Source organism: Battus philenor, unplaced genomic scaffold (assembly GCF_028537555.1).
Source record: "Battus philenor isolate CCGP_79_NKW_IND1 unplaced genomic scaffold, ilBatPhil1.0.hap1 SCAF_15, whole genome shotgun sequence".
NCBI lineage: Eukaryota > Metazoa > Arthropoda > Insecta > Lepidoptera > Papilionidae > Battus > Battus philenor.
This window is the reverse complement of record NW_027181677.1, coordinates 3491394-3507410: the sequence shown is the minus strand read 5'-3', so window position 1 is coordinate 3507410 and position 16017 is coordinate 3491394. Positions and strand designations below refer to the sequence as shown.

The 16017-nt window shown below is 33.6% G+C and overlaps 1 protein-coding gene across 2 annotated transcripts in view; it reads right to left on the bottom strand.

Moving 5' to 3' along the window:
- Positions 1 to 75: 75 nt before the first annotated feature.
- Positions 76 to 16017, bottom strand: part of LOC137918663 (solute carrier family 25 member 16-like) — a 24796-nt gene continuing 8854 nt past the window's right edge. For both annotated transcript variants that reach the window (XM_068761525.1, XM_068761524.1), the window contains exons 4-7: positions 8421 to 8609; positions 4936 to 5092; positions 4096 to 4237; positions 76 to 1281 (exon numbers count right to left, since the gene is read on the bottom strand). In XM_068761525.1, coding sequence (XP_068617626.1) covers positions 1104 to 1281; positions 4096 to 4237; positions 4936 to 5092; positions 8421 to 8609 — 666 coding nt within the window. In that variant the 3' untranslated portion in view covers positions 76 to 1103. The remainder of the gene's footprint in view (positions 1282 to 4095; positions 4238 to 4935; positions 5093 to 8420; positions 8610 to 16017) is intronic.

Below are 16017 nucleotides of genomic sequence, written 5' to 3'. Positions count from 1 at the left end.
TTTAAAACCCAGCTTCTTAATTCCACTAAATAAAAACATATACAGTCTCAGAGGGGTAAAAAGAGAAAAACAAAATAGTCCAAAAGGTATTTAATTTAAATAAATACAAACAGCACACCTGTATTCAAATTATTCGACGTGGCCAAAGCTTGTCAATGATCATTTAAAAGTGACCAAAACAAACTCAAAATAATTACCACAATCCCATAATATAATTTTTCTGTTACATGGAGTCACGTCATACAAATATAACAAAATTTCTTTGTGTTTGTAATAAATTTAGAATCATACTAAAATTATATATAAAACGTGGACATTGTTTTGATAAAATATTTTTAGAGAGTGTACAATGTACGTTACATATTTGTGCCGTTTTACCATATACATGAAAAGTTAACATGAAATTACGTAAGTAAAAAAAACATAGATTTTGTAAATACCGACAAATAAATCACCGTAATAAAAATGTAACAATTTTGAAACTTAATTAACCTACGTCATTATAAGGAATGCATGACAATGTAACAGAATACAACCACCATATTTATTTCATAGCATTTACACTTAACCTTTCAACGCATCGCACGTTAGTTGCCTCGACAAGTTATCACGTATTTAAACCTAATCCCTTTCTTTGATAGCTAATAATATCACTATAAGAAACGAACACCCGTTTCACATTACCTATACTAATACATAAATTATCTTACAAAATATATAAAATTTATAATTTCAATAAGATATATATTATTAACATAGTTCAGATGATCGAAACTATTGACAATGTATTTATAATTGAAAAATCACACATTACCACATCATAATTTGTTTTAAATTATAAATTTCTGATAAATACTTTTTACATACTGTTTCGTTATAAATTAAAAAAATATATGTGTAATACTTTTTATTCACTAAACAGAGAGACTGCTCATCATCGTTCATGACTGTAGTTAATAAATAACTTGGTTAATATTTTACCATTTTCAGTAGAAAATTTTCTACCAAATTCTATAGAAAACATTCTACCACTTTCGGTAGAAATATTGTATGATCATTTTATTACCTAGATGACATGTATTTAAATATTTGGTCTAAATAAACTACGCGACGGTCATCCCAGTGTCTAAATGCAGAAGTTGCTTCATCAGTTCATAGGTCGAGAAGGAGGTAGCCACCATGGGTATAGCTCTGAGGTAGTTTACGCTCATTCCTCGATACAGACCCTTCGTTATGCCGTTCTCGCGGTATATCAGGGTCAGCGTTTGTATCATGCCCGCACTGAAATAAAAGTTTGCACATTTCTTTATACCAATAAATGTTCCGATAAGCAGGAAGTATTGATAGTTATTAATGTCTGCTGTAAGAAGCACAATACATAAAAGAGATATATTATATTACACAGATGATTTCTTAAAAGATCAGCAAAAGAAATGAGGTAAATTAAGCAAGTAGTCAGGCTACATGGCGCCCAGAACAAATGGCCGCTACAGTTTTAAGGTTCTACATTGGAGACCACGAACCGGCATGTGAAGCATGACGTCCCCCCACAAGATGGAAAGGCGACTTAGTTTAGGTCGTTGGAAGAAGCTGTGTGCCATTACTATTGGGATGCATAAAGGCCTATTTTCAGCCAAGGTCGTTTTACGGCTGTAATATTGATGATATGTATACCTAATTAAAGTATTGGTTATTTTAAAGTACAGAAAAGCAATAATTTATGTGCATTTATAACACTTCACTTGGTTCCATAACCTTGATTAGTGATTCAGTTTATTTGCTGGCTATGGGTTTTTGCCAGATTTAAGGAAACATGACTAACTTTACTAAAACAGTCATCAGATTACTTCTTGGTACTAAAGGGAATGAATAATAAAATATGTAATAATGACTAACAAATCTTTTATGTAATTGTGTTTTTTATCTGCATAATAAAATATAATTTCTGTGATAACGACAATTCCACCCAAGTGCATTGTTAATGATAATTAGCTAGACAATTAAAATTTATAGCGTACTTGCTGTGTAAAAACATGTTTTATTTTTACCTTCTCTTAAAAATGAAAACAGCTGTGTTCTTATTATTTTTTTTGAACATATTTTATTTTAATCCATAAACTTACTGTCACTATGTTATTTAACTACCATATTAAAGTTAAACAATTACTTTGTAAGCCGCAATAAAATTAAGTGAAGACATATTCATAAAATGCTAAAAACACGTATATAACAAGCACAATTTAAGACCAACTAAATAAAAAAAAAATGTAACCAACCTTCTGTTACCGGCGCCAACACCATCATGCAAGGATTATGCAATAGGAAATAATTAATAGAAATTATTAGTGACTACATAATGCGCTTCAGAATAATTACAAGCACAAATGTTTAGTTAGGTGCATTATAAATATGTCTTTGGTTATACAATCTATTGGTTACTTATCTATATAATTAGTAAAAGTAGTAATGATCGTTTGGTATATAGAAATGAATTTGTTAATATTTTATATATGAATAATTTAATATTTCCTAATTACATTCGAGAATTATTTAACCATATATAATTATAGATTATTTTCGTACAAATTTAATATTCACCTTGAATCATTTTTACAGTAATTTGTTAAAAAAATGTCAAAGAGCTTTATCAATTATCAACCCTTTCGTTACCAGCGCCAAAGTTAGACGGCATCCACTGGACATCCGTGTGTACCAGCGTCGCATTTAGGTGGCATCCGGTTGCCGTTCCTTATATTGTTATATCCATTGTTATTTAATTGACTCCTCTAAGGATACGATCATAAGTATATGGTATGTATTTGGTAACTAAAATTTTGACCGAAAGGCGTTCTACTTTCAATTAATAAATCAGGAGGAATAAATAGAAGTAGAAGGTGCGTTTTTTGTAAAAAAATAAATTTGGGTTATGTGTAGATCTCTGTTTTAAGATTTATTACAGCCAAATAAATTACTAAGAATTATCCTAACTTCCATTATTAATTAATATACCAGTAAAATCTTTAAACATATAACACTTAAATAAGAAAATACGAACATCCGCCTACCGCCATGCAATGTGTACACTTCGCGGCGCGCTGCCGAATCAGTAGGCGTCATTTTGTACGAACGTACTTCGGTAACGAAAGGGTTAATAGTGATAATGACTTGCACATTTTTAGGTCATAAATTTAAAACTGTTATGCGCACGATTTATTTTGTCTTTTTGACCGATTTTATCATACATAAAGAAAAATTATTTACGAAGCCATGCGATCATCACACAACAATGTTTTACACAAATTTATGTTACAACCTAAATCTAGCAACCTATCTAATATTGATTTATCAAATTTAAAAACTATCGTAAATTAATATTATTTCTCATTACTATAGTAAACATAGAGCATATAATTGAATTCCTGTGAGATCGATTCATTAACAGAGTATATTCATCTAAAATTTAACTACTTTCCGCCAAGAGAACTTAATCAGGTGAAATAAAATATTTTTAGTGTTTTTTATCTAAGAAATGTAATTAATTACGCGATTGAATAATCTCGCATCTTTAAACAAAACTGTTTTTGTACAGTTTTTTGTGCGGTAAATGGAAATTTCAAAGTTAAATAAAAAATTGCTGGTAGAATCTTGTAAATGTGGATACAGAAGTGAAATAACAGACGCAGCGTAAATTCTAACGAGTGCGAAACGAAAGCGAATTTGAAACAGTTTATTACACAAAGTTTGCGTATTGTCAGAAGGATAATGGTTATATGTTTTGTTTATTTCGTAAGGACAGTTATTTCCTTCATAATAGTTTTTTCTGCGGCCCCTATACAACACATGAAAAAAAAAAACACTTCTTAATTTTGTTGCGTAAGCTATCGTAGCTATTGTGAAGTTTTTTTTACGATTTTCTTTTCAGTAGTCCCCTTTAATCGCATAAAAACATGTTGAGTATAACAGCTAATTAACGCCATCTAACGAAAAACACTAAAAACTTTTTGACTTCACCGATTAATAGGCGGACCCCGAACCATAGGAAGGTTAGTATACCGTGCGAATCTAGCTATGTCCATAAACTGAGGGTGTACTTACCCGAACTTGGCTGTCTGCGGGTCCATGCACGCGAGCTGCATCCGGCGCCGTGTTACATCTAGCGGGTACGACACGGACTGCGCGACGGCGCCTGCCAGCCCACCGCATACAAGCTTGCCTGGTACAGTTAGTACAAGTCCACCTGCATGGAGACAATATAAATGTTTTAGACAAAACGGTAGCATAGACGGCCAGTAGACGCGGCTTGGGGAGGCCCCCCACTACTAAGACCAAACAGTAAAGGTTGGGAGAAGTCGCTGGATGCAGATAGCAAAATCGGTAATCGTGGCGATCTTTGTGGTATGCATGTCCATTGTAATTAATTACTATATTTATTAATTATCAAATCAAAAGAAAAAGACAAAACATTTCATCAACTGGTGACAATACTTTTAATTGTTGAATTATTCTTGTTTTCAAATTCAGATTTGAACACGATTTAAAATCCGACAGCATCATTGATGCGACATCGTGTTTGAGTAGAAATTGTATCTGTATATATGTATTATTTACCACCTCGATCACAAAGAACAAATACGCGCGCTTACGTCCATCACCTTCAACTGCTAACCCTTCTAATGTATATTCTAAACACTGCATTGATTTAACTCATTTTTCAAACATTTCACACAGAAAATTAAACAACGACATGCCGTTATTGGCAGATTCAGCTCAGTCAAACAACGGACTAGAAACAGCGCTTTGGAGGTATCGGTCGCACAATTTTAAGCACAGTAAATGATTCGAAGCAACTGTGACCATTGTTAACTTATTACTGTACATAATGGAACACATAGTTCAAATTAAATAAGCCTACGTTCATATAAAAGAAACACTTACCTGTATTCCTATCGCATTTTCTACACATCGTGGTGGGCATGTACTTCATGAGGACGTATTTGAGCGACTCGAAGCAGTAGAAGCTGAAACCGGCGTACGGGACCATGCCCATCATGGTGGGCACGAAGCCTCGGTATAGCGCTCGGATTCCACCTTCCTGGAAACCACGATATTGAAGGTCTTGATACTTTTTTACTTATATACCATAACCAAACACACTGGAGATCGCGGTACTCTAACACAAAGAAAGTTACACCGACAGACACTTGGTCGACAAACTCGTCCGTGTAGAAATTTTGTGACTGAGGAGTGGTATTATAGGGTTAGATTTTTATTCATAGTAAACATGAAATAACCAGAAAAAAATTCTGTAATTTATGTAAGCTTGTATTTAATTTATTGAAATGCCAATAAAATAACTTACAACGAGTTGTGATGACAGTAAGTTCATTTTTCGTAGTAAAATCTGAGGTATAAAAAATCCTAGATTAGGTGTCGAAAATTTCGACAACTCGTTTGTTATTATATTGATTGTTCGTTAGTTGGTGATTAAAGTGATTTTTTACGAATGATAACAAAGTTTGGGAATGAATTGTTTTATTACTGCATTAGAATATTGTAAAAGTGACCACACAACAAAACCCGTTTGAGTAAGCTGTGAGGTCTTTTCAGATAAGAGCGTGTTTGGTAACATCCAAACATTAAGTTTAATAGTAGCCTAGTTTTCATCAGACTAGGTTCTTTTTGCATTCTTCGAATGAAGTTCACGATCGGTCGGAACAATATCAACGTTCTGTTCAAATGTTCTAGCAACTCACATCATGTTAAACAACGATTAGCAAGTGATTAAAAAATAAAATTAATGACTTTTCAGATACTGGCAATTAGTATATATCAAAATGAGTAATTTAATTTGCCAACGGTAAATCGTTTATGTATATATTCAGTCATGTGAGTGTGCGCAGTCGTTCCGACCGTTGTGTTTACCTCACGGTTTGTTGTTGCGCACGCATCCGTGCTACACGAGGCGTACCGTGTCGGGCACGCGCCAACTTGCTGACTTTATAAAACGACTGTACTTTCAATTGAGTAACAGTGCAGTAATAATATACGTTACACAAAAGAAACGCTGTTAGATCTACAATACATACTATCGTTGTGATGCCTTTTAATGACTTTTTAATGACTTCTTCCTATTTTTAAAATGGAGGTAGATAATTTATGTTATTAATAAGGACCAACCCTTCTTTTGCCATCCTTTGATGTAATATACCTTTCGTTTGTTTAATACAGTTCTTCTTTTTTAAATCAACTAATTTGAAATAGAATAAAAAAAATTTTGAGAAAACGAAAATTCTTGTAAAAAAACATGCATTTAAAAAGTTTACGCACTTAAAAATTATTTCATTTTTGCAAAATAATACAATTTATTCGCCATTTTAAATTACGCACTTATAAATTTTATTTCATTTTTGCAAAATAAACCAATTTGTTCACCATTTTAAAGCGTTATTTATTGTTTTCTGCTATTTTATTGTCGTATGAACAAAATGTGTGAAGATTGTTGGACTACATTTGTCCAAAAAAATGGCAACCTAAGACGTTACTTGTTACCCTACCGGCTACCAGGACGGGGAACCTCCAGTCAAACTTGGAATCCACTACAGAATGAATCATTATGTATCTGTTACCTTATATCAAATACCTTACGGCACTCATGTTGAGTTGTCATTTTGTAACATTTTTATTTGTGGCAATAATATGCATTTTTACGTAAAAAATGAGTTTAAAGATATCATTTGCAGTATTTCTAGTCTAACAAAGTAGGTGGAATAGCAACACTGATACGATTCAATAATAATTCCATTCATTTTCTATAGGCATTAAAATTGAAGCGAATCGATTCGTATGCACAAAAGGTATATCCACGATAAAGGAATTCCTTTGTTGTGCATATTCCTATTTTCTTAACATCTGGTAACAATAACTTTTTAACGTTATAACTTGAAAATGTACTTCTTAAAGTTATAAAACACAATTAAAAATTGTTAATAATGCGTATATATATGTATTTATTAGAATAAGACTTAGAGATTTGAAATTTGATACGTATAATTCTTTTGCTGAGTAGAGGTTAGGTAGAGCAGATTTTAACAAATCCAATGCGAAAGAAAAATTGAGGACTAGGAGTATTTAAAAAAATCATGTTACCAACCCTCTATACTTCTTATAAAAATTGGCCAGACTCCTTTTTTGGCATATTAAGGATTACAAAAACAATATTTAATAAAATTGCAGCTCCACACAAGGCTGTGCGGGCCACGTTGGTAGAGGACAGCTATAAATAAATAGAGACTTCGTTTCAAGAATTGAAAATGACAAGATCTGGCAACTCTGCTTTTAGCCCTGTGACATACAAGTTACAGAGGGCACTTTGGACCAAAAGTACATAATACATACATTTAAACAATGTAAGTTTTGTTTGTAATTATAGCGTAAAACTTACTGCGCGTGTGTGTTTATTATGTATTAATTTGAATTGAAAATTATTTTTTTACGCCATAAGATTGCATGACTAGCTCTCGCTATCTCTGTATTTTATATTAGTATATTCTCTCTCTGTATATTAGTATTTTATATTGTTAACAAGGGATTTGATTTTTCCATATTAACGTATTAACAATACCCAGTTAAAATAAGGCATTCAGAAATGGTTTGTGTTTTGTCACTTTTCAAAATTATATTATTCGATATGGTTACCACTTCGACCAAAGGAAATCGATAGTTTTCAAACTAATATAAGATAGACGGAGAAGGCATTACTTTGAGTTATTTAATAAATTAGTTCTTATGTGAAATTAAAAAAATACTTATGTACATACTATTTTAGTGGCTCCAATCAACCTTTTAATGTTGAGAGTTGCATCTCTGTTATTTTTAACAAAAAATTAATATGTTATTAAAATATATTTTTTACTGTATATAGCAGTGATGGTTTTGATAACGTCCGACAAGTAAAACTTGTACTACTTTCTTGAAAAGATTTATCTATTATAAGAGATATGCATAAGAGATAGTTTTTTTTGAAAGGAAATATTTACTATCGATGTTGCTTTGTCGTAAGGAAATATGCACTGTAGATAATACTTTGCCAAAAGGAAATGTTCATTATGGATGCCAAATTGTCGATAGGGAAATATTAATTGAAGATGTCACTTTGTCTAATCTAATATGTATTATTAATACCACGGTGTCCTAGAGCAATAGACCTTATGAGTATCGATAATTTTTTTGAAGTTGCATGCATTGTAAATAACTTTTGTTGCAAGGAAATATGCATTATCGGTGTCACTTAGTTGAAAGGAAAAAATCATTATGAATGTCATTTTTTCTAAAAGGAATAATAGTTTTGAATACCACTTTGTAGAAAGGGTATAGAGTTTGTGTCATTATATGGTGTAAAAAAATATTTATGAGGCACCGACCGTACGGAACATGGTGATGGCGGTGTTCGCGATGCCGGTGTAGCGCTGCTCACCGGTGATCTGGAAGGCGAGGCGCGCGCGGATCGTGTCCAGCGGATAGGTGAGTGTGACAGCCGTAGCTCCGGCGCCCGCGCCCGCTACGAACTTGTCGCCGTGCTGCACCATCGGAATGTTCAGCCCGTTCAGATACTGTGATCAATGGAAACATATATTTTACAAACAATTCAGTCGTAATTACACATACATTATAAACGCTGTTAGACATAGGACTTCCTCATAGATTTCCAATAAGACCGGTTGGAAGAGGCTTGCACCTAGGATTTTACGATGACCTCAACGAGATCTGTCCACCTTGTGGGTGGACGTCTCTCGCTGTGCCCTCTGGTTCGCGGTCACTTATTTACATATAAATATTTTGCATGCGAATACTAAGCCTTTTAATTCCACTTTTAATTTTTTTATACATTCCAAATGTTTTGTCATATTTAACTTAAATCTAGTGTAAGTATAGTTAGCTATTTTTCCTGTCCTCTTGACCCTGTTTTGATTAAATATTCCTTACCAATAGAAACTTCAGAGTAAATTAAAATGTGTCCTTAAAAGTACTTGTCCCTGGCTGTCAATCAAAATAAAAAAGCGTAATAATAAGGACTCGTAGAAAAAAATGTACTGTTTTATATTGTCATTGTAATTAATATTTTTATAAGGCCCCTATTAAAAATAATTTTTATTTACTTATTTTTCTATTGTGCTGCAACAGGCTAATACATTTTAACAGTACGAAGTATGTTTATAGCGACTTTACTAGCTGCTACAAACATATTTTTAGTACGCACTAACCAGCAGAACTTTTAAACAAGTATAATTTAAAACAATTTTTTTCAATAAAATATCGGCGTACAGTAGGTAAGTCATTCAATACATACACCTTCAACTTTGACCCTGTCTCGTCTCAGCGAAATTACAGATATTTTAAAATCGCGTTAGTCTTGGTATATACATATAAAGGCAAGCGTGCCCGTGAGCATTTATCTAAGCAATGTAAGAATTTGGCTGCCTAATCATCTGGTGAAATATCTAATATAAAGTCCCGATCTGAGGTCGCGACTAGACTCGAGTTTAGTTAACGAAAAGAGGTTTAAGTCGAATGAGATCGACATTCGCCAGTTATACAAATTGGCGAAAACTAGTTCGTACTACATCTTTGTATTAAGATCACGAGTCTAATCAATAAGCGCAAGCGTTTTTCTCTAAACTTCGTCTATCTTACTCTTTGAGGTTTCTTTGAGTGTAAGACAATCTCTAAATTGTATGCGGTCTTAGCGGACTCACAGTTTAGTCGCCATACAAAAGTCTCTCGCCGGAAAAAGTCACGAGTGCAAATTATATAGCCATTCATCAAAGAGTTAAAGTGTTACGCTTGTCCGATGCAAGTGTCTAGGAGACCGTAACAGCGCAGACTGGCCTTATCCAAAGGACAAGAATATAAAATGTTAAAAATCTTACATAAAAAGATGTATAAAGATTTTCATTATAAAATATAATTTATTCTAATAAAAACAACACGTATTGGATACAAGAAATTTACACCATAAAACTTTTTTTCTAATTTAACGTCGTGCACTCGAGTTTTTAACTTACAGGTATGGCAAGTTTGTATTCTATACATTAAGACTGAGATAAGGTTAAAAGCATAAGAAAAAATATTAAATTTTTAATTACTACATCTACACGATTCACTCGAGTGACTGTATACCTGTTTTGGAGTTTTATGAAAATTATTCCATCGACCTAACAACGTCATCTGGCTATCGTCAATGCGTTCCTCACGGCGGAGTCTTAAGGTACAACCAGCCATTTGTTCTTCGCGCTATCTCTTAAATTTATCAGTCTGCTGGGCCACATCGGATGCCTTCATGTCCTCATTCCTGATTCAACTCTCTCTACATGGTTCGTTGAGCGTCTCTAAGTTTGCCAGTGAGTCCAAAAGCAGTGCTTCGCACCCGGTGTGCCGTGGCGCACTCTTGTGCCATAGGTCGGATACAAGTGTGCCGTGGTAAAAATTAACAAATTGAAATTTTAAAATTTTTCATTGTACATATTTTGTATTTGAAACATAGTGGCATGTCACGTTTAATCGTCTTTCGAATATAGCTTTCGGTGTGCCGAGAAATCCTGGAAAGATTTCAGTGTGCGTAGATGCACAGCAGATGCAGAGCACTGCTGTAAGGCATCACTGGTATCATACATTGTTTGTAGACCTTCATCTGAGCCGTTAATTTTGGAAGTGGCTTAAGTCACCTTTTTAAAAACTCCAGGGTATGGCAACACTAAATACAATTGAAAGGTATCTTTTCATTTTTAAAAAATATCTCGACTTAAAAACAATGTGACTTATGCCACTTTCAAAATAAACGGTACTTATGTAGCTTCCTTGTTGACTTAAAGTCAACATGAGATTTAAAATTCGAACGCAGGCGACCTTTACGGTCACGTAACACCTCCATAACATATTGTTCAGTACTTTTACGGTTGTTAGCGATTTCTTTGTTAACGCAACAGACAGATGTTTTATTCAGAGCACTCTGATAACATCAATAGTATTTCATATGCTACAATTGAATATTCAGTTTGAATACGTATATAGCTGTAAAGTATACTCGACTCTAAATCGTTAGATTTATGTTGCATATTTGCATACAAATAAATCAGTTGAAGTGTACTGCCAACATTTTTTTTATTTATTTCAATATCTACTTCGTTACCATGAGGCTGGTTTTTCTTACAGCATAATGTTAATCTTATTAGAACGAACAATGTTACAAGAAAAAATAACGAAAAAACAAAAATACATATATTAACATAGTCTTTCATTTATCTTATATCGATGGTACATAGATGGTACGTAGTACATAGATCATAAAAAAAAATTATTGACTGGCGTATTGTGAAGTGTAGAAATAATAATGACTATAAATTGTTATTACTATACATACATGTAAATATCTTTTGAATTCGAATACAGAGGTGTCAGCCAAGCTGTCTTGAAAGCCCTCCCATAATAGCAGATGATTATCACACATCATTTTCAATAATTATTTGAAATAAATTCATTTCAAAATGATAATTAGCAAAATAAATGTTTGTATTTTTACAACCGTGATTATACTTTGTAAAAATACACAGGGTAAATGGTTATAGGTGCACAAGCTTTAAGGGAGTGGATGTAAAGCTTATTTGTCAGTAAAAAGCTATGAAGATTTTACATTTATTTCCCCTTTTTTAACTGATCGCTTTGAAATATGTGGTTAATGTATTTTTTCTATTTGAATGAGTCGGGACAATAATTTCTGACAGTACAAAGTCTGCAGGGATAGATACAATACAATAATTAATTTCAATATGTCGTAATCCTAATTTTGAAAACGCTTTTTCTTACTATATTATCACTACTTTGTTCATAATTTCTGCAACCATACTTTAATTGACTTCAAATGAAACTATAAAAAAATTCTTCTAAAACTTTTACACCTGTAAACACTCGCTTTATGTGGAAAGATATTCTGAAACTGAAATGTTTGTTTTAACCACCAAAATTGTTAGCGATATTGGCAAAGCTGACATCACTCTCTTTAAAATCACTACTGATACTATTTCTCCGGTGTATAATACGAGGAAAATGAAATTAATATGTTGGAAGACGTCCGTGACTTTCGAAGAGAAGTTAATAAAGTTCAAGGTGTAGCACTTGTCGCATTTATCTTTTCAATGAAGGTATGGTATTTTAAAGGAAGGTTAAGCTATCATCAGTTTAAAAAGAGCATTTTTTAATTAACATTTTTTATCTTACTTCCAGCAGATGGGTAAGATCTCACTGGGAGACAATTTGATTGTTAAGGGAGGTAATTCAAAAGTGGACACGAGTCTAACCCTTTTACTTTAATATATACACACACACACACTACTGGTCTAAATTCTGTTCCCAAAGTGCTCCAGGTGGACCTTCAGGGGTTCACTAGACTGGACAGGTGTCTACGCCGAAGTGACAAAAAATTGAGGTATGATGTTTAAGTTGGGATTAACTATTATTAATTTGCTTTCGAAAGTGAACAACTTAAAGCTTGATTTCATCTATCAATATAGGCAGATGTATTAAGAATACCAGTGATTGTTACGTGTAAAACCTTGAATTATTTATTCAATATAACGTGTGTCGAGACTTACAAAGCAAGGAATCACTTTTCAATTATTTGGTTAATTTTCTTTTTTCTTTCGGCAAGCTATTGATTCGTGATCGTAACTCAGCCGCAAAGCAAATTTCTATAGTTAGATATAATCGTAAGTAAGAAAAGGACCAATATTTAGCCATTTCCGCACATGCAGTGGTAGTCGTGCAACAAAGTGCACTGCCCGCCAGCCCGCTGAAAAATGCGTATGCGGCAAACAATGCGAATCACACAACCGCCACCGCCAAATTACTCAACACGTGTTTCACCCCTCCACGGGGCATCTTCAGGAGTTATGTTACACCGATTAGTGCCAAACACAGAGTTTTGGAAATATGGTAGAAATGCAACCGCAGGGGCCCAATCGGAACCAGTTTGATATTGAAAATCAAAATATTGAAAAGCCTAAAAGCTGTTCCGTGTTGTTCTAACACAGAAAAGCTTTTAGGTATATCTGTTTGTGTATTATATGCGCAAATAAGTTTTGGTTTATTTATTCTTTTCATTAAAATTCAAGGTAATTGTGCACTTATACTCAGATATAATTCAAATTATTGGCCATTGATAGCAACAACTTTCCACTATCTTTCTGGCATAATAAAAACACTGTTACGATAAAAGTGTTCGTCTTTTGACGCTATCGACGAACTAAACTATTTTCGATGTCTTCATATGAGCAGAAATGATTAGCCAGACTATGTGCCGACGAACGGAACAAGTTGTAACCGGACGACTCAATAATCGGCGAACATGGCGGGGGGACAGTGGCGTTTAAGAATTAGAGGTTTTAACAAGTTTTCCCAACACAAGACTGAACGTTGTTATGCACTAGAATAACTTTTCCGCCTTTGCTCGTATTGTAGCCGTTTTCCGTGTAATGCTTTCTACGTGCCTATGCCTTTAGTACTTAATAACGCTAATTACGTTTTGAGACCCCGAGGAAGAATCTTAGGTTCTCTTCTTTCTTTTGTGCCTAGTTTAACCATAGAGTATTTGCAATGCGCAATAAACCCTATATCTATCGGGTAAAATACCTGATTTAACGACCGAAGCTCAAAATTTCTAAGGTCCCAACAGTCGAGTTTAGGTTTCCTAAATAAATCAAAGCGAATAGCAGACTACCGCCTAACAACAGAAGCTTGGTGAAGTCAAATGTTACCATACCAGATACCTAAAGTCTACCTACATCAGTGTCACCCAAAGTGGGGCCCACGCCCCACACAGGGGCAGTTTGATTGTTAAGGAGGGCAATTCGAAACTGGACTTAACCCAAGTCCAATCTAAAGTGGGACATGGCACATTAAAGCTTGAAAATTATTTACCTACCTAGTAACAATATATTTCATAAAAATTCATACTTCATATATATACACTCAAAAACTTATAGACTAGTAAAAAGCGAATAGGTTAATCTGTTAAAATTTTCTAGCAAAAAAAGACGGGTTTCATGTACTAGTGTGTTTATTATTAATTTATTGGCAAGATAATGGAATTCGTCACGTCCAATACTGGACATAGGCTTCCCCGATAGATATCCAATAGGACCGGGTGCGCGTTGGATAATGAGCGCCCTGTATCTCTCTCTCTCTCTGTATCTTTTCCGATCATCTTTACTAGGTCATTAGCTCAACTTTTGGTTTGACTATCTTTGTCTCAAATTGTATAGAATACTTAGCTGGGATGAATATAACTTTTAAGTAAAAGTTGTTACTATCTGACTATACAATATCTTAAGACAATATCTTTAATTAAATTGTCTAGTTCTTCCCTATCTCTTAAGTATAAGTTAGTTTTGTTTAAACCTAATTACGTACGCATTTTGTAATTTTTAAAATAAAATTCTTTAAATTTATATCGTTATCTTTGTCGCACGAAATACGACTGACAAAACGTCACATAGGTAGTGTGGGACAGAGATAGTGCTCTACGAAGCCGAAATTAGCGGATTGTCTCATTCCAAAGGTCGATGTGCAATATTTATCGCCGGGTACCGTAAATACATAATATTTTATTTTTAATTTATTCAAAGGGCTATTTTTTAAATTGAAACTGATTTTTTCAATTATTCGATTTTTGAAATCTTTTATACAACAAGTAGAGGTTACATGTACATTCTCACCATTGTTAGAGAAAAAACAATTTTAACGATAATTAAATAAAAATTATACTGATAAGATATAATAAAAATGTATTATTAATTTAAAAATAACCAAGATTGCCATTGAAAATCATTATTCTTTTCTAATGTGAACATTCGTTTGAAAATAAGACAAATTAAAAACAACGTTTGTACTTTTAACGTAATTGGTTAGAAGTGTAAAAGTTAAAAACGGGTGAATATACCGATGCGAAATAATGTATAGTACACCCTATTTAAAAATCTATGGTTTCATCTGAAACCATATTAAATCTTAATGATAATAAAGATAGAGAAATATTTTTTTAATTCTGATTACTTCGTATTAAAATTAATTATTCTTTACTATCTTTCCCTGCAGATTTTGTACTGTCTGAAGTCATTGGGCTGTTGCATTCCAACATTTTTTTTTTCAGATTGATCACTATACATGATTTTTCACTTTACTCAATGCCTGAAAAATGTATTTCACTTTCTCCTCTTTAAAGCTTGTATATACCATTTACAATAACTCCGTATACATTTCCTTTTAAGTTATAAAGGTATTTTATAGTTTAATTTTATTTTAATTAAGTAGTATGAGAGGCAATCGCAAAAAATAGGCAAAAATCCACGGCTTTGTCTTGTCAGGAAATCCTACGTGGTATGCCCTTCCGTTGAGGGGAGCAATGAACTTATGGCCGGACTCACCGCCTTAAGCCCCAACGGCTTTTATAAAAAATACAGGAACGCCTTATCGTCTTAGGGTAGAGTTGTTGCCACCCACCTGTTATATGATATACATGAGACGGATTATGTTTGCTCATCCTAGTCCTAATCATCATCAGTAGTATTGTTTCTGTGGACATTGATGCTGTTAGCTCGGGAGCTTTTATAGCTTCATCGGTATTGAATTCAGAAAACAGAAGGATCCGTGAACTTGCAAAACAATTTACAGGGTAGTCGTATTCCAGTTGCATGATATCGTTCGCATGAAGATGGGATCTCTACGCGTGTAGGTGTATGGTTTGCGGCTTGGGACAGCAGCGTAGATCACTCGGCAATCTGAGGGTAGATACGGATCCTACCACACTGATCGCGGGTATGGAGCGAGAGGTCGCCCCCGGAAATGAATCGAGCTGAACCAATTTCAAGTACTTCAAATCTTGTAAGAGTTTATTATTGTTTCATTTACACAAACACGTTTACGTATACCGTCAAAATGATTAACGCATTGATGATGTACCATTAATAA